Source organism: Saccopteryx leptura, chromosome 8, assembly GCF_036850995.1.
Source record: "Saccopteryx leptura isolate mSacLep1 chromosome 8, mSacLep1_pri_phased_curated, whole genome shotgun sequence".
NCBI classification, from domain to species: Eukaryota; Metazoa; Chordata; class Mammalia; order Chiroptera; family Emballonuridae; genus Saccopteryx; species Saccopteryx leptura.
Window position 1 is genome coordinate 27,273,687 of NC_089510.1, and position 25,699 is coordinate 27,299,385.

General features: G+C 44.7%; 1 protein-coding gene across 2 annotated transcripts in view; it reads right to left on the minus strand.

The window, feature by feature from the left end:
• Positions 1–25,699, minus strand: part of GABRR3 (gamma-aminobutyric acid type A receptor subunit rho3) — a 74,820-nt gene that overhangs the window by 10,028 nt on the left and 39,093 nt on the right. For both annotated transcript variants that reach the window (XM_066347197.1, XM_066347196.1), the window contains exons 5-7: positions 22,541–22,623; positions 20,570–20,710; positions 9,704–9,856 (exon numbers count right to left, since the gene is read on the minus strand). In XM_066347197.1, the coding sequence (XP_066203294.1) occupies positions 9,704–9,856; positions 20,570–20,710; positions 22,541–22,623 (377 nt within the window). The remainder of the gene's footprint in view (positions 1–9,703; positions 9,857–20,569; positions 20,711–22,540; positions 22,624–25,699) is intronic.

A 25,699-nucleotide genomic window follows, 5' to 3' on the forward strand; every position in this document is an offset into this window, starting at 1 on the left:
GAGGGACAGATAGGGACAGACAGACAGAAAGGGAGAGAGATGAGAAGCATCAATTTTTTTGTTGTGGCACCTTAGTTGTTCATTGATTGATTTCTCATATGTGCCTTGACTGGAGGGCTCCAACAGAGTGAGTGACCTCTTGCTCAAGCCAGCAACCATGGGGTCATGTCTATGATCCCACACTCAAGCCAGTAAGCCCGCGCTCAAGCTGGTGAGCCCGAGCTCAATGAGCCCATGCTCAAGCTGGTGACCTCAGGGTTTTAAACCTGGGTCCTCTGCTTCCCAGGCCGATGCTCTATCCACTGCGCCACCACCTGGTCAGGAAGTTTAAAACTTCAAAGTGTCTTCTCTTACTGGTTTTCTATGATATAAAAAATAGAACTTGATTTTTTTTAAGTGATAGGAGGGGAGATAGACAGACTCCTGCATGCACCTTGACCAAGATCTACCTTGCAACCCCCATCTGGGGCCAATGCTTGAATCAACCAAGCCATCCTCAGTGCCTGGGGTGATGCTCAAACTAATTGAGCCGCTGACTGCAGGAGGGGAAGAAAGAAAGAAGGGAGAGATGGAGGATAAGAGAAGCAGATAGTCGCTTCTCATGTGTGCCCTGACTGGGGATTGAACCTGAATGTCCGCATGCCAGCCAACACTCTATCCATTGAGCCAACTAGCCAGGGCCGATTTTTTTTCATGGATAATGATATGGAGCTTACTGGACAAAATAAGGGTTTAGAACAGACACAAGAGTTTACATGCCAAATAGGTCTAGTCATGTATTTTAAGTTGATGACTGTTTGGGCCAATAAAAAAGAATTGCATTATCTATATTTGAGCAATAAATTATCGGCTATTTTCTTTAAAGGAGTGCTTAGTCCAACTAATTTACTACAGCTTTATTTCTCTTGAGACCAGCATGCTATATCTTTCTTGTTTCAAATAAGCAATAAAAAAGAGAGAGTGGGAGGAGGGGTCGTTGAGTATGGGGAGCACTGAAACATATATTCCTCAAGCAACAGAACTGGGAGTCAAGGGGCATCACAGCTACATTAAACACACTCCGTCCTGAGCTACCGCTCCGAAATACGTTAATCTTGACAAATAGTTTTCCTTCCAAACCCATTAAAGTTAGTATCTCAATAAAAGAGTTTTGAGTTATATGAAGGGACCATTTAGTCAAAGAAAGGTCCTGTGTCAGGATTAGAAAATTATCTTCTCACACACTAAGGCCGCCAGGCGTAGTTAGAAAAGTGTTATAAGATAATCGGGCCCATAGGTCTCAAATCCCCTTGAGGCCTGTGCTTTCACCACATCAACTCTTGCGGTCACATAGGGGTCCTAAGAACCCTTTAGTCTGGGGAGAATTATTTATCGTTGTGTTCCGTTGGCCACTTTTGTTGGCATACGTGATGGAGAAGCCCGTTGACTGGTGTGAAACAGTAGGGGGTGCAGGCGTCGCTTACAGAACTAATGAGCTACTTCACCTCCTCAGTAGCTGTGTGTAAGTAGCTCTTTTGAAGGCAGAGGTATCTGCATTCACTTTTAAAGAAGTCAAAACCTTTTTCCTATAAGCTTAGGCAGAGATGAATAGAAACAAAGAACTATATCCCACAAAAGGAATGCCAGAGTCCAGGGCCCGAAGTTCTGATAACTTCTATAATAGTTAAATGAATTACTTCTAATTATTTTTTGAGGTATGTGGCAAATCCTCTGGCAGGCGACAGTTTTCTTTAGGAGTGACTACATGCCTGAAAGCATAGTTGTCTAGTTGTCTTAGTTGTCTTCTTCTGCCAGGTCTGTTTCCTAGGAAATGACCCATTACTTAGCACGTTGTCCATGAGCGGCATATCCCATCCAGAGGTGCCCAGCGAAAAAGATGGAGGTGAGGAAAGAAGGAGGAGATAGAAGGGAGAAAAGAAAATACAGCACTCCGCCTCCTTCTAGGAGGATGAAACACCCTTGAACAGCTTCCCCAGTCTTACTCTCTTTCCACACCAAATCAAACATAAAGGTAGAATAGTATTTTTAACTCATCACACATTTCAACTTAGGACTGCTGTTATTTTTTACAATAATTACCTAATCACAATGGGCACTTCTGTGCTGTCCAGCCTTCGTTGTTGTTTTTTTATCTGAAACATGACAAATGTGAGGCTTCTTTACCAGCAATGAGTCATCATTGTTCTCAGTTAGTAACTAAAAGACAGTTTTATAAGACCGGGTGGTACAGTGAATAGAGCATTGACATGGGATGCTGAGGACCCAAGTTCAAAACCCTGAGGTTGCCAGTATGCGCCCAGGTTCATCCGGCTTGAGCACTGGCTCACCAGTGCTAGTAACTGCAGGAGTAAAAAAAAAAAAAAAAAAAAAAAAAATATATATATATATATATATATATATATATATATTATCCTTAAAGAACTCACATTCTAATAGAAGAGACAAGATAAAGCACCAACCCAACTCATAGCTAACACAGATTAGAGGAAGTGGAGTACTTAGGAGAGATACAGAGCGCCATGTGGTTCAAAGATGAGAGAGACCATGTCTGCTTAGAGCCACCAGTAAAGGCTACTGGCCACTGATAGATGGCAGGATTTTGACAGGGAGAGACAAGTAAGGGAGGACATTCCAGGCAGAGTGAGAGCCAGAACAAAGGGACAGAGATGAGATGGGCAGTTAGGCATTCGAATACACAGACTGGTTAAAGCTCAGGGCAAGTATACTAGAGCAGGGGCATGGTTGAAGACCTAAGGAATATAAGCTCAGGACACTCAGTTATATTTGAATTTCAGATAAACAACAAATAACATTTTAGTATAAATATGTCCCATGCAATATTTGGGATATACTAATACTAAGACATTTTTTAGTGCTTATCTAAAATTCAGACTTGACCGAGTGTTCTGTATTTCACTTGGCATCACTTAAGGAACACTTTGGATTCCAGGCTGAGAGTATTTATCCAATGGCGTTTGACATGGGAGCACTGTGATCACACTGTGTTCTAGAGCTATTATCTGCTGGTAGGATTAACCGGGGCAGAAAGAACAGGAGGTGAAACAAGCAGTTACAAGGCTTCTATGAGCCCATGCTACAGCTTTGTACAAATTACAGTAAAAAGTGTAGTAAAAAGTGTCCCTTGGCCCTGGCCGGTTGGCTCAGCGGTAGAGCGTTGGCCTGGCGTGCGGGGGACGCGGGTTCGATTCCCGGCCAGGGCACATAGGAGAAGCGCCCATTTGCTTCTCCACCCCTCCTCCTTCCTCTCTGTCTCTCTCTTCCCCTCCCGCAGCCAAGGCTCCATTGGAGCAAAGATGGCCCGGGCGCTGGGGATGGCTCCTTGGCCTCTGCCCCAGGCGCTAGAATGGCTCTGGTCTCTCGGCAGAGCGACGCCCCAGAGGGGCAGGGCAGAGCATCACCCCATGGTGAGCGTGCCCGGTGGATCCCGTTTGGGCGCATGCGGAAGTCTGTCTGACTGTCTCTCCCCGTTTCCAGCTTCAGGAAAAAAAAAAAAAAAGTGTCCCTTCTTCTGGAGAATGTCAGCCCACACCATGGCCATTGAAGCTTGGGCTGGATTTCTGCCCCTTAGTGCCCCTTGGGTCAGACGTCACAAAGCCTTGTAAGATGGCCCTGGGCAGGAAGGAGTCCGTTAGGGCAATGCAGGGTAAAGTTACCAAGGGTCCCAGCACTGGCCAAGGCGGAAGGAATGCAACAGTAAGGATCAGCACATTTGAGGACTTTTTATAGACAAGGCTGACCTTAAAGAGCTAGACACCTCGAAGACACGCTTCTCAAAGTGTGGTCACAGATCGTGTGGGATCTCCAAGACACTTCCAGAGGGTCTACACAGTGAAAACTAATTTTACAACACCAAGACGTTATTGACCTTTTCCACTGTGCTGGCATTTGCGTGGATGGTGTAAGCTAATGGTGGGGAAACTGCTGTTGCTTCAGCACGAATTAAGGCAGCAGCACTCAACCGACTGAACAGTCACTGTAGTCTTCAACTCCCAGGACCACATACATACACAACATCCGTAAAAAAAGTTTTAATTGTATTAAATTACACCCCATACATGCCTTTTTAACATTCTGGTAGATGAAATGAGAAGTATATATGAAGCTCTTCTGCATACAAAGTACAATGGCTGTTTGAGGAAAAACAATCAGGTCATTGAGTTGTGAGCTGAACATCAAGAGGACACTTTTTAAAATGGAACACCACATGCCCTGGCCAGATAGCTCACTGGGTTAGAGCATCTCCCCAAGTGCAGAGGTTGCAGGTCTGAATCCCGGTCAGGGCACACACAAGAACAGATCAAGGCTTCTGTCTTTCTATCTCACTTCCTCGCTCACTAAAATTAATTTTTAAATTTTTAAATTAAAAAAAATAGAACACCACTTTTACTCAATGGAACAACTGACAGACAAACTATGGTTGTTCAGATTGGAGTAGCTGGCAAATATTTTCTCAAAACCAAGTAAGCCCATCACTTGGAGTAAAACTACTGAAAGTATTTGTTGCCAAATGATAAAATTTGAGTTTCGAGCCAAACTAGAATGATATTAAACTTGTACCCATCACTAGCAGCTTGAAAGCATCCCACTACTCAAAGACTTTTTGGTGAGATTAGTGGTAATACTAACAATTTTATACATGGAATTGTAAGAGGGATATTTTTATACATATACTTGTAAGAGTGAAGTGCTTGGTCTCTCTGACACGGTGTTGTTTGGGCCTGTGTTATTCTCATGGCCTTCAGGCTAGTACAGGGGTCAGGAACCTATGGCTCACGAGCCAGATGTGGCTCTTTTGATGGCTGCATCTGGCTCGCAGACAAATCTTTAATAAAAAAATAATAACGTTAAAAATATAAAACATTCTCATGTATTACAATCCATTCATTTCCTACCGCTCATGTTCATGGTTGCTGGTGGCTGGAGCCAATCACAGCTGTCCTCCGGGACAACACCAAATTTTTATTGGATAATGCATAACGTACATGGGTCGTTGTATGGCTCTCATGGAATTACATTTTAAAATATGTGGCACTCATGGCTCTCTCAGCCAAAAAGGTTCCTGGCCCCTGGGCTAGTAGCTCCTGCTTTAGACATGCTAATCATAAGAGGAATTCTGCTTGGGGCTTGAGTTTTAACAAAAACAGCCCCTCCCATTTTCCCTTCTCTTGACATAAAAGAAGCCTGAACCCTGTGCTTTCTCACGATGGCTTTGAGGAACCAGTAAGGCCATCTTCTTGATTTGTAGCCTTCTTGATCAGTAAATATTTTCTTTCTCCAAACTCTGATGGTTTGAGTTTTGGCCTTTTGAAACATCAGGCACACAGACCTTTGAACCACTAACACAATGAATTAGATGAACACTGGGAAGATCTGCATAACTCAATATTTTTTAAATGACCAATAAGTATGTGAGTAAAGAGACCTAGTCAAAGTGAAAAATAGATCAGTGGATTTTAATCTAATAGATTAAAAGAATTCTAGGCTCAGAACAGGTGGCTCAGTGGATGGAGTGTCATCCCAGTGCACTGAGGTTGCGGGGCCAACCTCCCGTCAGGGCACACATGAGAAGAAACCAATGAGTGCACAGCTAAGTGGGACAACCAGGTGATTCTTCTCTCTCTCTCTCTCTCTCTCTCTCTCTCTCTCCTTTATCCCCCTCTCTTCCTCTTTCACTCTTTCTCAAATTGGTGGGAGAAAAATTTTAATCATAGATATGGTTTCATATTCCATATTGCAACTAACCTTTAAGAAACTATCACTTGCTGAATTTTGGTGCAATGTCAAGGAAAACTATGTACAGTTACCTAAAAACACTATTAAAATATGACTTTTATCCAAATGCATATCTGAGGGAGTCCAGGTTCTTTTCCTATATTTCAATTAAAACCTATTATCAATACAAAAGATTGAATAAAGCAGCAGAGATGGGAATCCAGCTGCCCTCCATAAAGCCAGATGTTAAAGGTTTGCAAGATATGTAAAACAATGCCACTCCTCTCACTACATTTTTTCTTGTTTTAGAAAAAACAGTTATTTTTTCACATATGCTATTACTTTAACTAGTAATGAGTTTAGTATTTCTGTTTTTAAGTGGGTTAATATATATATTTAAAAAGTCTGTTTTAATAGCCAGCATGATTAATAATGGTAGATATAACCCACAAAAACAAAAGCTTTCTGAGGTCCTTAATATCTTTTAAAGTATAAATGGGCCTGCCTGACCTGTGGTGGCGCAGTGGATAAAGCGTCGACCTGAGGTCGCCGGTTCGAAACCCTGGGCTTGCCTGGTCAAGGCACATACGGGAGTTGATGCTTCCAGCTCCTCCCCACCTTCTCTCTCTGTCTCTCCCTCTCCTCTCTCTAAAAAAAAAAAAAAAAAAAAAAAAGAATAAATAAAAATAAAGTATAAATGGGCCTAAGACCAGAGTTTGAAAATCACTGCCAAAGACTAAGAAGGATGTTGAGGATACAAATACGAAAGACTCAGTGAACCGAGGGCCCCATGGAACAAGTCAAGTCAAGAGAGGAAGTGGGGCCCTGACCGGTTGGCTCAGCAGTAGAGCGTCGGCCTGGAGTGCAGAAGTCCCGGGTTCGATTCCCGGCCAGGGCACACAGGAGAGGTGCCCATCTGCTTCTCCACCCCTCCCCCTCTCCTTCCTCTCTGTCTCTCTCTTCCCCTCCCACAGCCGAGGCTCCATCGGAGCAAAGATGGCCCGGGTGCTGGGGATGGCTCCTTGGTCTCTGCCCCAGGCGCTAGAGTGGCTCTGGTCGCAACAGAGCGATGCCCCGGAGGGGCAGAGCATTGCCCCCTGGTGGGCAGAGCGTCGCCCCCTGGTGGGCGTGCCGGGTGGATCCCGGTCGGGCGCATGCGGGAGTCTGTCTGACTGTCTCTCCCCGTTTTTAGCTTCGGAAAAATACAAAAAAAAAAAAAAAGAGAGAGAGAGGAAGTGGGATTCAGGCGCAGGGAGAGCAGTAGTTCGTTCTGTTCTGAGTGGGCCGAGTGCCTGCAGAACTGAAAACGAAGTTCAGAAGGCAGCTGGAAACACCTGCCCGGATCTTGGGGGAAAGGTCTGTGGGAAGGACATAGATCTGGGATTTGCTTTCATAAGGACAGCAGTTAATGAGAGAATCCAAGGTGAAAAAAATTTGGGGAGTAAGTTACCCATACTTAAGGAGTGGAAGGAATCAGTAAAAAGTGTGAAAGATAAATAAAAGTCTAAAGGAGAAGAAAAACTAGACTATAATTCAGAGTAATGAAAACAGATTTATCATTTGGTTGGTTTTATCCAACAGTATGGGCCAGGCATCAGCCGGGGCGGTTGACATGAATGCTCTTCATGGTGACCTTTCAAAGGCAGTATCAATCATCTCATTTTGCTGGCGAGGAAGATGAGGCTGAGCTCTTGACTGCTATACTTTGTTCTGAATTTGGAGAGGATGCTTAATAGTGTCCAATGTTTCAGAGAAAATGAAGAAAGGGGCAGATAGATAGTCAGAGGGACCTGCCCCGGAACTAGGTAGCTTATTTGGGAACAGTGAGAAAAGCAGCGGGCAAAGTATCTTGGAAAAGACTCGAGGTGGCAGGAAGCAAAAGTCTGAGAGGATAACAGTGTTAAAGTACTGTTATCTTTAATTGAAAAGGAGGTGAGGGAAGGGGCACTTCTGATTTGATATTATTTTACATAAATCTGCATAGCAATTTCCTAACCCTGAGCGATCATATGTAGATGCAAGAAACCCAAAATTTCAGGGGCAACTTAAATGCATTTCAATGTTTCCATTCACCCCAACCTGCCCTGGAATGAGCTTTTACTGTCAAAGTCCAAGAGCTGAGCCATCGGCTTCAGGAATCTGATTGAAAATCATGTTCATAAACTGTTGGAGAGGAAATGACTTTCTCATCCTGTCTCAAGAGCTGGACATGTGCCTTTAGTCTTCCGTGTGGGTCTACACTGACCCACTGCCCTACTGAGGTCTGGGCACAGCTGCTCAGATGCGAAGTAATAGCCACAATAATTTAATTATTCATTCAGATTGCATTTTTTCCATTTGAGATATTCAAGCTTTAAATGCTTGTTGTACACTGAAGTTTTTAATGGGGGAAAGAGGTGAACAAAGTATTAATATTAATGACCATTTATAGCTTTCAAACGATCTTTTGAAGCCTGCATATAATTTGTGAACATTAACTTAGAAATCACCCTTTCTGGAATAAATTGTGTGCTAATTACAATGATTTTGAACCACTTACAATAATCTTCCCTCTAGACAGAGCATTATAGGTCAAAGAACAAAATCAGTCAAAATGAGTGAGTTCCACCCTGACTCAGCCAAGAAGGCAAGTGAGATTGACTCCTGGGTTCTCGTTAAGGAACACGTTCTCTAAGTGGTCACCTTGGCACCTTGCACTTACTAAGGACTCAATTACCGCTAAGTGGGTCGATATTAATTCCTATAAAGCAGTGTGTGTGACAGTGACATAGGACATGTCAGATGGAGTAGATAATAACACCGGTGTGGAAATTTTTTTTTTAAATATGACACAGCTTTATTTATTTTTTTTAATTTATTTATTCATTTTAGAGAGGAGAGGGAGAGGAGGAGGAGAGAGAGAGAGAGAGAGAGAGAGAGAGAGAAAGGGGGAGGAGCTGGAAGCATCAACTCCCATATGTGCCTTGACCAGGCAAGCCCAGGGTTTCGAACTAGCGACCTCAGCATTCCAGGTCGATGCTTTATCCACTGTGCCACCACAGGTCAGGCCCGGTGTGGAAATTTAATGAGGCTGACAATGTCTCTCCACCTGAAATCTCTTGTCAACAGAAGTGCCACAATACCTAAAATTTCACTCTAGTTGATTCTGATTTTGGCGCTTAAATTAAGCCCTAATTTCTAACTAGCAACAGTGTTTCCAAATTCAAGCTCCTCACTCCCCAGGAAGTAATTTATTCAAATACCAAAAGTATAGTGTGAATTTGTTGGAAGTTTCTTTCTTCTGTGATGTAAAGCGGGGGTCCCCAAACTATGGCCCGCAGACTGCATGCAGCTCCCTGAGGCCATTTATCCGGCCCCTCCGCACTCCCGGAAGGTCAGTGAGAGGAGCATAGTTCCCATTGAAATACCGGTCAGTTTGTTGATTTAAATTTACTTGTTCTTTATTTTAAATATTGTATTTGTTCCCGTTTTGTTATTTTACTTTAAAATAAGATATGTGCGTGTGCATAGGGATTTGTTCATAGTTTTTTTTATAGTCCGGCCCTTCCAACGGTCGGAGGGACAGTGAACTGGCCCCCTGTGTAAAAAGTTTGGGGACCCCTGACGTAAAGGTTTGTCAGGCAAAGTGAAATAGACTTGGGCACGGGATAGGGAGGTTTCCCTGAAAGGGGGAAGAGATGGATTTGTAAAGTGAGACTGTTTACGCTTCATAATTTCACCCTCTCTCCTTACTATCATGCAGCTGTTGGTTCATCAGCATAGCCTTCACACCTGCTGTCTGGGTTCCTAGGTAGAGTCCGTAACACTTAGCCCTTGAGGCTGTTAAGATCAACATTGTGACCTGAGAACACGTCTGAAACTACTCCTAGGAGACCCTCACTGTGTTCCTCTCCACTTATCACCCAGTTTTATTTACCCTCTTCCGCCTTTCTCCCACATTGACGTTACACCGAGGGGTGGAAGGACTTACCCAGGGAAACTCTCGCAGGAACAGCTCTTCGGTCGATCCAAAATGAAACCCACGAAAGGATTACCATCAACATAGCTGGGAAATAGGTTTGCAACACGAAGAAGAAAATATGCCTCCTTAGCACAAAGTTGATGAAAAGCCTGTTGTACCAACCTGTGAGAAAAAGGCCCAGTTTTTATTAGAACAGGCTTCCTCATGGAAACACCACGCTTACTGAACCAACCTGCTTCTTCACATTCCAAGCTCTTACGGAACACGGAACTCAACACACTCACCCCTGTTCACCCGGCACCCGCACAGGACTTGGGCCTGGCGCTCTTCCACTATTTGTTTTTTTGGGGTTTTTTTTTTTTGTATTTTTCTGAAGCTGGAAACGGAGAGAGACAGTCAGACAGACTCCCGCATGCGCCCGACCGGGATCCACCCGGCACTCCCACCAGGGGCGATGCTCTGCCCACCAGGGGGCGATGCTCTGCCCCTCCGGGGCATCGCTCTGTTGCGACCAGAGCCACTCTAGCGCCTGGGGCAGAGGCCAAGGAGCCATCCCCAGCGCCCGGGCCATCTTTGCCCCAATGGAGCCTTGGCTGCGGGAGGGGAAGAGAGAGACAGAGAGGAAGGAGAGGGGTGGGATGGAGAAGCAAACGGGCGCTTCTCCTATGTGCCCTGGCCGGGAATCGAACCCGGGTGCCCCGCACGCCAGGCCGATGCTCTACCGCTGAGCCAACCGGCCAGGGCCCTGCTATTTGTTGAATAAACTGAACTGCAGTCTGTTTAACTCTGTGTCTCAAAGATCTCCCTTAAGACCTGAGTCCCCCCTGGCCGGTTGGCTCAGCGGTAGAGCGTCGGCCTAGCGTGCGGAGGACCCGGGTTCGATTCCCGGCCAGGGCACACAGGAGAAGCGCCCATTTGCTTCTCCACCCCTCCGCCGCGCTTTCCTCTCTGTCTCTCTCTTCCCCTCCTGCAGCCAAGGCTCCATTGGAGCAAAGATGGCCCGGGTGCTGGGCATGGCTCCTTGGCCTCTGCCCCAGGCGCTAGAGTGGCTCTGGTCGCAACATGGCGACGCCCAGGATGGGCAGAGCATCGCCCCCTGGTGGGCAGAGTGTCGCCCCTGGTGGGCGTGCCGGGTGGATCCCGGTCGGGCACATGCGGGAGTCTGTCTGACTGTCTCTCCCTGTTTCCAGCTTAAGAAAAATGAAAAAAACAAAAACAAAAACAAAAAAACAAACAAACAAAAAAAAGACCTGAGTCCTGCCGCCTTCAGAGCCTATGCTCTTTTCAGAGGCTGGAGCTGCAGGAGTGATCAGGCAGGAGGGAGAAGACTTTCAAGTCCTCAGAAAACAGTAACGGGGAAATCATGCCCGTGGAGGCAGAAGGGCCAGGGGACCTGAACGTCATCATGTGGCCCTTCACGGAGCCATAGCTTTCTCTGAGGACCGAGCAAGACAAATTCCAGCCCAGCGCCACCCTAGCTTGTCCTGTGACAATTTTTTTTTTTAAATATTATTAAAAAAAAAAATCTCCCCTTGGCGTGCGGGGGACCCGGGTTCGATTCCCGGCCAAGGCACATAGGAGAAGCGCCCATTTGCTTCTCCACCCCCCCCTCCTTCCTCTCTGTCTCTCTCTTCCCCTCCCGCAGCCGAGGCTCCATTGGAGCAAAGATGGCCCGGGCGCTGGGGATGGCTCCTTGGCCTCTGCCCTAGGCGCTAGAGTGGCTCTGGTCGCGGCAAAGCGACGCCCCGGAGGGGCAGAGCATCGCCCCCTGGTGGGCAGACCATCGCCCCTGGTGGGCGTGCCGGGTGGATCCCGGTTGGCGCTTGCGGGAGTCTGTCTGACTGTCTCTCCCCGTTTCCAGCTTCAGAAAAATACAAAAAAAAAAAAAATCTCCCTTAAATCTCATACCTGCTGTTCAAGAATGTGTGGTAATTATCTTTCGTGGGATGGTTTCTAAAAACCTTACTCCAAAGTACATTGTGCTTGCAGTCTTCCTGCAGGCGGGCAGGTCCTGAATACCTGACTAGTGAGTGCGTGCAGGAGTCATTAAACCCCTGATTAGCTGTGCCAAATAAAAGAAAACATCTTCTCTGAAGGAAAAGATTCGCCTTAGCTACTTGGTCACTGGATTCCAAGTTGGGATCCAGACAGCTAGGAATTCACAGAGAGGGCTGGGGGAAGGAGAATTCCATACACTAATTTTATTTCAAAGTCTCGTGGGCACCATTCACTTAGCTGTGATAAATCTGGAAAAAGACAAATCAAATGATGATGCTTCTTTTTTTCTTGTTAGCATCATATAAACTCATATTGGTAACACTGGTTAATCCATACTGATCAAAAGCACAAATCATGGCCGCGTCTACACACGCATTTTATTTGAGTTTCCCCTTTCACATTGACAGCAAGGAAACGTTAAGCGAAATTGTCAAACCATCTATAGCAGTGGTCCCCAGCCCCCGGGCCGCGACCGGTACTGGTCCGTGGGCCATTTGGTACCGGTCTGCAGAGAAAGAATAAATAACTTACATTATTTCCGTTTAATTTATATGTAAGTCTGAATGATGTTTTATTTTTTAAAAATGACCAGATTCCCTCTGTTACATCCGTCTAAGACTCACTCTTGACGCTTGTCTCGGTCACGTGATACATTTATCCATCCCACCCTTAAAGGCCGGTCCGTGAAAATATTTTCTGACATTAAACCAGTCTGTGGCCCAGAAAAGGTTGGGGACCACTGCTCTATAGGACTTCTCTGAGTGTCATTCTCTAATAACCACATGTTAGAGTCTATCTAATGCTGTGCTCTTGCCTTTACTTTTTCTTTCTCACACATTTCTAACTCATCTTATCTTGCTTTATTTCACAATAACTGTGACCAATCTTATTAAACCTTTACTAAAATAAGGCAATGAATACTAAAATGAACAAAAATGAAAAGATACCTTTTTTGAATAAGCAGTAATATTAATTTTTCTATGATAAATACAGTGTATTTTGAGACAAAATTAGTCAAAACACGAAACTACAGGTTAAAAATTATAAAACAGAATCATAGGTGTTGCAAAGTTAGAGAACCCTGTCTCTAGTCCAGCAGTAATCTCTTAGGAAACCCGGGATAGACACCTATCAGATGGGTCAGGTTAATATTTAGGCATTTAGCCCAAGACACACGCCTCGCCACCCACACTGCATCAGGGGGCTACTCCTAGTGTTCTACTCTCAGTTACGTGCTGATTACCTTTCTCTTCCTTACCTGTCTCGAGTTTCTCTTACCATCAGTTGATGTATGTCTCCATGATATTAAATACTGTCATTATCAAGGGCAATAAAAGATACACTACACAGTGTATTCTTTTTTTTTTTTTTTTTTTTTCTGAAGCTGGAAACAGGGAGAGACAGTCAGACAGACTCCTGCATGCGCCCGATCGGGATCCACCCGGCACGCCCACCAGGGGCGATGCTCTGCCCACCAGGGGGCAATGCTCTGCCCCTCCGGGGCGTCGCTCTGCCATGACCAGAGCCACTCTAGCGCCTGGGGCAGAGGCCAAGGAGCCATCCCCAGCGCCCGGGCCATCTTTGCTCCAATGGAGCCTTGGCTGCGGGAGGGGAAGAGAGAGACAGAGAGGAAGGGGGGGGGTGGAGAAGCAAATGGGCGCTTCTCCTATGTGCCCTGGCCGGGAATCGAACCCGGGTCCGCCGCACGCCAGACCGATGCTCTACCGCTAAGCCAACCAGCCAGGGCCCTACACAGTGTATTCTAAAGTCAAAATATACACATTACTTTTTAAACTACTGATTGTCTTGTATTACCCATGTCATCGCCCCAATCTGGTGTTGTGTGCGATGAAGAGTTTTAACCGTGGCTGTGGAGTGGAATAACAGCATCTCTGCTATTACGGCTTCATTATTGTGGATTAAAAGGGATAAGGAAAAGCTGTGAAAGTATTTCATGGTTTTAAGTCTTGAAATAACTTAGGTAACAAGGTTCTTTTTTTATGTGTAAATTCCTGATTTTTTTGGTGTGTGTGGGGGGGTGCAAATGAGAAAGATAAATGTTACTCTGTCCTGTGGCTCTTCAGGGAAGGGGAGACGAGGATGGTATTGTGGTTATAGCTGTGGTGTAGGAAGAGCTCCCTTTATCAACAAGGAAAGGCCATACAGCCTTGGAAAGATGTGGGGCCCTCACTTGGGTAGTGTAATGGGCTGACTTCATTTTTATACTTGACCGCTGACAGCTCTCTAGCCCTGTTTATCCTTCTGCCCCACACCAGGGCAAGCTGATAGGAAAGCCATGTGCTCCCTCTTTTGACATCCAAGATTAAACAGTGCAAGCTCCGCTTTGCACATGGGAACCCTCACCCCAGTCCCACCTTCTGATCACCATAAAACCCCAAGCCAGCGGCCCTTCCCTGTTCTCTCAAGCTATTTCCAGACCTGCTTGGCAGCCGACCCTGCTGTCTCTACGACACCTCATTCTGTGAGTGATAAATCTCTTTATTCCTTTTTGGTATGTGTGTGGCATCGTAAATTTTGACATGTGAAAAAAATTTGTGTGGAGGGGTCCATCTGCCTCTGTCAGGTTGCCACAGTTTAGAAAAAGAGGGCAGTTTATGAAAGAGAGAAGAGAGTTGGGGAGTTGGCAGCCAGGGAAATGGAAAAGAAGGGCAATAAATGGGGAGTCTGCCCCAGAACAGGTTCAGGAAAGCTTTTATTCCTCAAAGCTGTCACCTTCAGTGGCCTATTAACGTGTGAGGCCTCGCCCTGTGTTGAGAGAATCAAGATGATGTTGATGAAAATGGTCACGATGCTGATAGCTACTAGCTAATAGTTACTGAGCACTTACAGTAGATGGCACACAGTTTCGAAGTTATTTACGGCAGGCAATATTCTAAATTATTTAAATGTATTAAATCATATATCTTCACAACCCTACAAGATAGAGAATATTATGAAACCAATTTAAAGATGAGAAAATTGAAGCATAGAGAAATCAAACAACTAGTCCAAGGTGACATTTCTAATAAGTGATAGAGTCGGAATCTGAACTCACACAGTCTTTCTTTAGAAATTGTACACCCGAGCCTGTGCTTTAATAAGGAATACTCATTCACGAACACAGTAAACTGAGGAACAAAATAGTAACAGAGGCGGGGTCACAGGGAACAGATGGACAGCTGTCAGAGGGAAGGGGGGAAGAGGGAATGGGCTCAAAGAAGGTGAAGGAGCCTTGGCTGGTTGGCTCAGTGGTAGAGCGTCGGCCTGGTGTGCGGAAGTCCCAGGTTTGATTCCCGGCCAGGGCACACAGGAGAAGCGCCCATCTGCTTCTCCACCCCTCCCCCTCTCCTTCCTCTCTGTCTCTCTCTTCCCCTCCTGCAGCCGAGGCTCCATTGGAGCAAAAAGATGGCCCGGACACTGGGGAACTGGGGATGGCTCCTTGGCCTCTGCCCCAGGCGCTAGAGTGGCTCTGGTCGCGACAGAGCAACGCCCGGGAGGGGCAGAGCATCGCCCCCTGGTGGGCAGAGCATCGCCCCCTGGTGGGCAGAGCGTCGCCCCCTGGTGGGCGTGCCAGGTGGATCCCAGTCGGGCGCATGCGGGATTCTGTCTGCCTCCCCGTTTCCAGCTTCAGAAAAATACAAAAAAAAAAAAAAAAGGAGGTGAAGGGATTAGTCAAGTTATATATACATAACACAGAGATACAGGCAACAGAGTAGCAATAGCCAGAGGGAAAGGGGGACGGAGGTGAGGGGAGGAAAAAGAGGGAAATGGAGGTGGAAGGGGACTTTGCATGGGACGTGGGGGCATGATGTGGGGTGTGTAGAGGGTGCTATATTGAGTGGGACACTTGAAACCATGTCAACACAATAAATAAAAAAATAAAATTTTAAATTAAAAAAGATAATTCATTCAGTGTGTAAAGCCAGTAGGCACGGCCAGCATCATAACCGCCTGGCCCATGCAGGTTCGCACTGGTGGGCCATCATCTTTAATCCTAGCTTGCACCCGGCGGGCAAGTAAAAACACACACTGGGCTCCAAAACCCACTCACATTCAGTGCTCACAAAGCTACTGACTTATCCAAGTTTCCTAGAATCAAAGGTTTTCTAGCTCAGCAGACTTACTCACCTCTGTTCCCCATCTCCTTCCTTCTCCCTGCACAAACTCTGCACAAACTGGCTTCTCACTCAGCACTCTACCATCTTGGCTGCTTCTCCTGGCCTTCTCCATGTGGCCTTTCTCTGCTCTCCTCTCTGCTCTCTCCTTTAATGCTAATCTCAGGAACCAAGAGAGCAAGCTCCTGTTCTGCCCCCATTTTATAGTGTAGAAATCAAAACCTTTAATCCAATATACAAAACAGGGAAGTCTCTAATACAGGGGTCCCCAAACTACGGCCCGCGGGCCTCATGCGGCCCCCTGAGGCCATTTATCCGGCCCCCCGCCGCACTTCTGGAAGAAGTACCTCTTTCATTGGTGGTCATTGAGAGGAGCACATTGACCATCTTATTAGCCAAAAGCAAACCCATAGTTCCCATTGAAATACTGGTCAGTTTGTTGATTTAAATTTACTTGTTCTTTATTTTAAATATTGTATTTGTTCCCGTTTTGTTTTTTTACTTTAAAATAAGATATGTGCAGTGTGCATAGGGATTTGTTCATAGTTTTTTTTATAGTCCAGCCCTCCAACGGTCTGAGGGACAGTGAACTGGCCCCCTGTGTAAAAAGTTTGGGGACCCCCTGCTCTAATACAAAGTCGCTTATCTAGGGCATGATGGGATTGCACGACCCCACATCAAAAAGGGTGGGAAAGGCTTAGTCCTAAAACCAAGCCCCAGGCTACAAGGATCCTGCCTGCCCACAGCCCGCCCCCAACACACATTAATATCACCTGGGCGACAGCTTCCGTGTGGGCAGCGCCATTTTTAACAAAGTGAGCATAATATAGTTTATCTGCCCAACACAGTGCATCCCTTAGGATTGATTTCCTTTCAATTGAGGGCAGGATTGATTTCCTTTCCTTTGCAAAAAAAAAGTACATGGTTTTGAGAGACACTGAAAGGAAAGAGGGAGCAGAAGCCCTCTCCTCTTATCAACATTTCCAGGCAGAGATGAAGGCAGTGCCGAGGGAAAGGGGGCAGACCTGGCGGTTCAGCCAGCAAACGGAAACTAAAGTCCCATAGCACACGGGCTGGAATTGCATGGGTCCACTTACACGTGTCTTGTAAATAGATGGTGTAAATCTATGGTATCGATAAATACAGAACAGGACTGTAATGTATCTTCCCTTCCTTGTGATTTTCTTAATAATACTTTCCTTTTTCTAGTTTATTGTAAGAATACAGTATGTAATACATATAATGCACAAAATATGTATTCCTCAATTGTCTGTGTTATTGGTAAGGTCAACAATAGGCTACTAGTAGTGAAGTTAGGGGAGAGTCAAGTTATACACAGATTTTCAACTGTGGGGATCAATGCCTCTAACCCCTGTGTTATTCAAAGTCAACTGTAGAACTATACCTGTAACGCTTATAACCAGATTCAGAAGTACAGTATTTCTCTGTAGAGGTGATTTGGGAGTAATGGCAGTTATGGTTATGGTCATTGTTATAAAGATAGGAATAAATAGAAATTATAAAAAATTATTTTTGATGAGATAATATGTTTAAACAGAATACTAATCTGAGGAAAGCATTTGAGTTTACCTCTCAAGAGACCATGTTTAATAATTTGTGGATAATGTAAGGCAGAACTATCCCATACTTGTGATAATTTAGAAGATGAATTTCTAAGTGCTGATCTTTCCAAAAATGAAAATATGGTTGAGTGAGCCTAGATATGTATATCAAATTGATATTTGAATACAACTTTCAAAATGTTTTACTCATATTTTTTAGAGCTTTAGATAGAGCCCATTTTAATCTTTCTCACTTAAAACTGTATATTATAGCCTGACCAGGTGGTGAAGCAGTGGATAGAGTGTCAGCTTGGGACACAGAGGACCCAGGTTCAAAACTCCGAGGTTGCTGGCTTAAGTGCAGGCTCACCAGTTTGAGCACAGGGTGACTGGCTTGAGTGTGGGGTCATAAACATAACCCCATGCTCGCTGGCTTGAGCTCAAAGATCGCTGGCTTAAGCCCAAGGTCGCTGGCTTGAGCAAGGGGTCACTGGCTCAGCTGGAGCCCCTGGGTCAAGGCATATATGATAAAGCAAACAATGAGCAACTAAAGTGCCACAACTATGAGTTGATGCTTCTCATCTCTCTCCCGTCTGTCTTTGTCTGTCTGTCTCTCTCTCTCTCCTGCATTACAAAGAAAAAAAGAAAGAAAGAAACTCAAATAGTATCTTGTATGGGTTCTGTCTGAAATCACTCAGAATGCTAATAACCAGAGAAAAAGAGGCTACTTCTAACTTTAGTTACAGGGATCAAATATTTTATTTTTATATTGATTGATTGATTGATTGATTGATTGGAGAGAGAGAGAGAGGAAGGGAGAGAAACATTGATTTGTTGTTCCACTTATTTGTGCATTCATTGGTTGATTCTTATATGTGCCCTGACCGGGGAACAAACCCACAGCCTTGGCATATGGGGATTGTTGGGCAGATAAAATATATTATGCTCACTTTGTTAAAGATGGTGCTGCCCACATGGAAGCCTGTCGCCCAGGTGATTATATTAGTTGCCCTTCTTGCTTGGGATGGACGTGACTATATTAATGTGTGTTGGGGGTGGGCTGTGAGCAGGCAGGATCCTTATAGCCTGGGGCTGGGTTTTAGGACTAAGCCTTTCCCACGCTTTTTGATATAGGGTGGTGCACTCTCATGAGGAATCCCATTATGCCTCAGATGAGTGACTTTGTATCAGAGACTTCCTTGTTTGTATATTGGATTAAAGCAGTGATTCTCAACCTGTGGGTCGCGACCCCGGCAGGGGTCGAACGACCAAAACACAGGGGTCGCCAAGGCTCCATTGGAGTAAAGTTGGCCCAGGCACTGAGGATGGCTCCATGGCCTCTGCCTCAGGCGCTAGAATGGCTCTGGTTGTAACAGAGCAACGCCCCAGATGAGCAGAGTATTGCCCCCTGGTGGGCATGCCAGGTGGATCCCGGTCGGGCGCATGCAGGAGTCTGTCTGAGTACCTCCCCGTTTCCAACTTCAGAAAAACACAAAAATAAATAAATAAATAAATAAATAAATAATAATAATAATAATTGTAAAGCCAGCAGCCAAGGCCAGGGCCACTATCAGAGCAGCCGACCGGCCCATGCAGGTTCGCATTGGGTTCGGACAGTAGGTAAAGAAACAACGGAGCCACAAACTGGTGGGCCATAGTCTTTAATCCTAGCTTGCACCCGGCGGGCAAGTAAAAATACACACTGGGCTCCAAAACCCAATCACATTCAGTGCTCACAAAGCCACTGACTTATCCGAGTTTCCTAGAATCAAAGGTTTCTAGCTCACCAGACTTACTCACCTCTGTTCCCCATCTCCTTCCTTATCCCAAATACAAACTCTACACAAACTGGCATCTCACTCAGCACTCCACCATCTTGGCTGCTTCTCCTGGCCTCCTCCACGTGGCCTTTCTCTGCTCTCCTCTGATCTCTCTTCTAATGATAATCTCAGGAACCAAGAGCACAAACTCTCATTCTGTCCCCATTTTATAGTGTAGAAATCCAAACCCTTAATCTAATATACAAAATAGGGAAGTCTCTAATACAAAGTCACTTTCTGAGGCATGATTGGATTGTACCACCCCACATCAAAACAGGTGGGAGGGGTTTAATCCCAAAACCAAGCCCCAGGCTACAATGATCCTGTCTGCCCCCAACACACATTAATATCACCTGGGCGACGGCATCTTTAACAAAGTGAGCATAATACATTTTATCCACCCAACAATAATAATGGTGAGGAAAGAGGACTATTTCAGATAAGATGATTACAAAAACACTCTTTGAAAATATGGTATTTGAACAAAGCCCTGAATGAAATGAGGGAGCTGGTCATGAGAAGACTGGGGGGTGGTACTCTGGGCAGAGGCCGGAAAGGCCAGAGCAGAAGCCCTGCTGATGGAATGAGAGCGGTGTGTTTGAAGACAAGCAGGGAGGCCGGTGTGGAGAGAGTAGGACGTGGTGGAGGGTCAGGGGTAGCAGGCAAGGTCCTACAGAGAGATCACATAGGGCCTTACTGGTCTTGCTGAAAAGCCTGAATTTTTTTTTTTTAACAGAGACCGAGAGAGAGTCAAAGAGAGGGATAGATAGGGACAGACAGACAAAAACGAAGAGAAATGAGAAGCATCAATCATTAGTTTTTCATTGCGACACCTTAGTTGTTCATTGATTGCTTTCTCATATGTGCCTTGACCGCGGGCCTTCAGCAGACCAAGTAACCCCTTGCTCAAGCCAGCAACCTTGGGTCCAAGCTGGTGAGCTTTGCTCAAACCAGATGAGTCCACGCTCAAGCTGGTGACCTCGGGGTCTCAAACCTGGGTCCTCCTCATCCCAGTCCAATGCTCTATCCACTGCGCCACCACCTGGTCAGGCAAAGCCTAAATTTTGATGTGCATGATGAAAAAACACAGGGTGATTTTGAGCAGGGAAGAATTGTGAATTTTATGTTTTCAAAATGACTCCATCTGCTGCATTGAGTGTAGCCTGCAGGGGCCAAGAATGGAAGCAAGGCCTCTGGTTAGAAGTGGCTGCATGGGGAAAGAAACGATGTACCAAAAGGTGAAGGTGGCCACCTGTAAAAGAAGGATGACGTTATCGGCCAAACGGGACCCTTGTATGGATTCAGGCCTCTTCACATGTTGTTTTGCAAACAGTAGGTGCACAATAAGTGCTTATGAATTATCTACACGTAATACTTTACCTGTGCTGCTGTAGAAGGCAACTCCACTGGATGCACTGAACTCCTCAACGAAGAACTGAGAAAGGGAAATGTGCTCATCAGTAGTTAGAGACCTGTTGCCATGTTTCCAATAGAGCATGAGATCCTCCTCGGTGTAGGCATCTGAAACAAGAATATGATCTTCTTAGACTAAGCTCTTGTCAGCAAGAGGTCTCTAACTATATTTTACACAGCTCGGTGTCCTCAATGCCTGGTCTAATGACATGTATGTATTAGGTGCCGAGAAATGTTTGCCAATACCCACACCTGCCAAAGAAAAAAATCTCCAAAAATTAGACCCTGATGACTGGCATAGTGTGGAGGCTTTTCTTGTGTTCATGTGATGACAAAACTCTCCAAATAGCAGCTCCCATGTCTGTGTGCATTGAGTGATGTCATGGCAGTGGCTTACCATCACTGACGTGACCTCAGGTCTCCACACACTTTAGTTTTATATAGGTCTGGGGGATAAAATTCTAAAATAAGCTGAGCTCATAAAGACTTTTCTTCTATAACCAAATAGTGTTATAGAAAGTTTCCAATGGGGCCTGACCTGAGGTGGCGCAGTGGATAAAGCCCCGAACTGGAATGCTGAGGTCGCCAGTTCGAAAACCCCGGGCTTGCCTGGTCAGGGCACATATGGGAGTTGATGCTTCCTGCTCCTCCCCCCTTATCTCTCTCCCTCTCTCTTTCTCTCTTCTCTCTCTCTCTCTCTCTAAAAGTGAATAAATAAAATCTAAAAACAAATTATTTTAAAAAAAAGTTTCTAATGGATTTGGGAAGGAACACCTGTGTAGGAGACATTCATTGAGAGTCCTAGTATTTTGCCCTCATTATGAAAAATCACATTCAGCTTTTATGATGCCATATCAAAAATAGCTGATGGACCAAAGTGATAGACAAGGAGCTGGCTCACAGGGCCTTGACTTAGCTTTGTTTAGGGGATCTATGTTTACCAAGTACACTTAATGAAAGATTGTGACTCAATGGGATTTCAGACCTTACCAAATTTGGAAAGTCTGTCAGTCTGAGTTAAAAACTTTAACAAGAATAGACCTTTATAAGGAGCTGTTTCTTTATAACCATTTGTGGAAACCGAAAAATATATAATTGTCAAGGCAAAATTTTTCTCTGACTTTTCTCATCTGAGAGACAATTTGCCATCATCCTTGTAAAAGAAAATAAGAAAGAACTACATATTTTGGATAAGTATATGTTGGTCAAATAAGTTTGTAAATATGATATATATGTTTGCTTGCTTATAGTTTGCATTGGGTGTGGGGGACAGGCTATAAGCAGGCAGGGTCATTATAGCCTAAGGCTTAGTTTTAAGACTAAGCCTTTCACACCCTTGACTATTGCATGATGGGGGGTGGTGCACTCTCATGAGGAATCCCATTATGTCTCAGATAAGTGACTTTGTATCAAAGACTTCCTTGTTTGTATATTGGATTAAAAGTTTTGATTTCTATACTATAAAATGGAGCAGAGGAGCCCGTGCTGGAGGAGTGCAGAGAAAGGTCACGTGGAGGAGAGGAGAAGCAGCCAAGATGGTGGAGTGCTGAAGGAGAAGCCAGTTTGTGCAGAGAGAAGGAGATGGGAAACAGGTGAATAAGGCTGGTGAGGTAGAAACCTTTGATTCTAGGAAACTCAGATAAGTCAGTGGCTTTGGGAGCCCTGAATGGAAAGGGAAGTGTTTTCCCATTGTGTGTATTACTTGCCCGCTGGGTACAAGCTAAGATTAAAGGTAATGACCCACCAGTTCTTGGCTCTGTTGTTTCATTACCGTCTGTCCAAATCAAATGCAAACCTGCACAGGCCAGGCGGCTGTGATGGTGGCTGTGGCTACTGGATTTACAGTATATTTAACTTCTATTAAGATTTTTAAATCCATAAGAGCATGCTAGAATGTTCAGATCATGTGTAAGCACTCTATCAGGAAGTGAGACTTACAGCTTTCCAGTTCAAGGGAACAATTTTGAGTGTCAAGAGGAAACCTGCTGAAATCCATAAAGCACATGGCTGAAACGGTTATCCTAGAAAAAGAGTAAGAAAAAGAAAACTGCAGATTATTTAACCACATGGCCATATAAGCAGACAATACTAACGCTCTCTTACTGTTGGCTTGTTTTGTGTGTATTTCAAGAGTAATGCAAAACAGGCGCTACCATCTTCTATTCAAATAACGCCAGGAGGGTGGGTGATTTGCTTTAGACACAGAGTTAATGGCTGAATTTCTACTCTAATAATTGCTTCTGATCTCACCACTTCCTGGTCAACTCCCTCTATATTTTCTGGTTCTTTTTTTTTTTTAATTTTCTGGTTCTTAAGTCTTCATAAAAACATACTTCAAAGTGAAGTAACTTTAAATAGATTTAAATATTTTCTGCCTTTTGGGAGACCCAAATTTAATTTGTTTCTAGTAATAAAGAAATGGAGTGGTGGTAATAAAAACCTACTGGTAAAGGTTTCTCTCACAAAGCAAGTTTACCCAAGGAAATTCTCTTTCTAGTAGTGAGGGAAAAGCCCAGAGCAATTTCAGTTATAGATTTATGTGCAAAATGCAAAATTCAGGTGCTATTAACTCAAAGACTTGCATACTTGTAAAGATTATTTTTTCAAATTTTACGTTCTCCTAGATTTTCCTGGCTTCAAGCAGAGGCTGTGGTACTATGGTCCTACTTCAAAGTAGAAAATCTGGTACCCACAATATCAGATCAGAGGTTCATGAAGGGACCCTGAGCGAATCTGCAAAAAACAAAGGCAAGAGCTGCCCCTACCTGTGGTGCCCTCAAGTTAATCAGAGAAGTAGAACCATTGTATCTTCTACAGGTTGAATTCTACTGTCAACAGTCACCTAGCAAAATGTCATGCCAAGAGAGTATCTGGATGACTTTGTGTCCCAAATACTACTCATTTTGGCATATTCCTAGCATTTCAAAGTGGGAAGGGACCTCTGAAGTCTTCTGAGTCTACCTTCTTTAGAGTACACACAAATAAATGAACAATCATGAAGGTTAGGTAGGTGGTGTTAAAGAAAACATTACTCACAACATTTGTTAAAGAGCGGTAAGGAAGTCTTTATTGAGGAAACGACAATAATAGAGTTTTTAAATATGGGAAAGAGATTGGACATGATTCTAAATATAACAAAGAAAAGTGGGAATTTATAGCCAACAAGCAAGAAGGGGGTCAATGAATAGAAAATTACTCAGAGGAAATACCAGGCTTAAGGGCAGACTATGGCTAAACGGCCCTAACAGGATTCTTGCCGAGGGCAGGGCTGGTTGACCAGACATCACCTGAGGGTGGTGGGGGCTGAGGGGCCTGATCAGATAGGAAGGGGGATCGGATATTGAGGATGGAGGATTCTGGCTAAATTGACTTAGCAGACACAAACACAAAAAGCTCAAAATCAGGGTCTACCTGAGGGGAGAGTTCAGAGGAGCTTCAGTAGAGTTTGGTTAAGAAAATAATTTTGTCAACATGTGGTACCAGAATCAAGCTTGGAACCAGGTAACCTGGCTCTGGGCTGGGACTGGCTCAGCTGTCAGCTGGAACAGCTGTACAGATAATAATTTCAAATCCTCCTCTGTTCAGGGATTCCCCCAAAACCATTCTCAAGTTCAATGATTAGCTAAAAGGACTCACACAACTCATAAAAGCTGTTACATGAACAGCTACAGTTTATTGCAACGAAAGGATACAGATGAAAATCAACAATGGTGAAGTGCACAGGGCCGGGTCCCAGAGAGATGAGAAACAAGTTTCCACCGGTTCTATTCTAGTGGAGTTATGTGGACAGTGCTTCCTTCTCCTAGTAATGGTGTGTGACAATACACCTGGAGTACCGCCAACCAGAGAATGTACTGAGCCTTGGGGTCCAAAAAATTAATTAAGCGTTGGTCACATAGGTATGGCTGACTTAAGTCTCTGGCTCCTCCAGAGGTATCATCATATGTGGCTCAAGAACCTTATCATAAGTCATATAGACAATCTGGTGTGGCCCAAGAACTCCAGATAAACAAAGATGCTCTCATCCAACAGGATTTTCCAACCTCCTGTTGGATGAGAGCAGGTTACCTCCCAGGAGCTGGGCCAGGACAGGCTTTGTTTAGAATATGCAGACTATGGACAATCAACTGAATTAATTTTTTTTTTTTAATTTAGTGAGAGGAAGGGAGGTAGAGAAAGACTCCCGCATGTGCCCCAACCGACCGGGATCCACCCAGCAAGCTCACTAGGGGGTGATGCTCTGCCTATTTGGGACCCTTGCTCCATTGCAACCAGAGTCATTTTTTAGAACCTGAGGCAGAGGCCGTAGAGCCATCCTCAGCGCCTAGGGCCAACTCACTTCAATGGAGCCATGGCTGCAGGAGGGGAGGAGAAGAGAAAGAGAGAGAGAGAGACAGACAGATAGATAGACAATAGGGGTAGGGATAGAGAAGCAGATGGGCGCTTCTCTTGTGTGCCCTGACTGGGAATTGAACCCGGACATCCACACAATGGGCTGATACTCGACCACTGAGCCAACCGGCCAGGGTTGAATTAATTCTTTAATGGACATCCCTTCACCAAAATAATTAACTTAAAACAATTCATTCCTACTGAAGCTTAACTCCAGCGTTTATTAGAGTTCTACTTTACTCCTGATTTAAATTACTATTGAAAGTAGTACTTTCTTTAATTGAATTTCTAAAAATATTGACATCCTTTTATGAAATGTCTGGCAATAACATCTTGTACCTAAGTAAACAAGGTGTTTTTCATAAAGAAAAAAATCTGTATTAGTTTCATATGACTCCTAGAACAAACTACCACAAACTTGGTGGCTTAAACCAACAGAAACTATTATCTCATAGTTCTGGAAACAAGAAGTCTAAAATCAAGGTATCAGAAAGGCCCTACTCCCTCCAGAGGCTCGGGGGGGGGGGGGGACTTATTCCTTGCCTTTTATAGCTTCTGGCAGCTACCAGCATCCCTGGACTAGTGGCTGCATCACTGCCATCTCTGTCTTAATGGTCACATTTCCTGTGCTCTTACTTTGCCTTTTTCTTCTGAAGATACTAATCGTTACAGTAAGGTCCCAATAGATAGTCCAAATGATTTTCC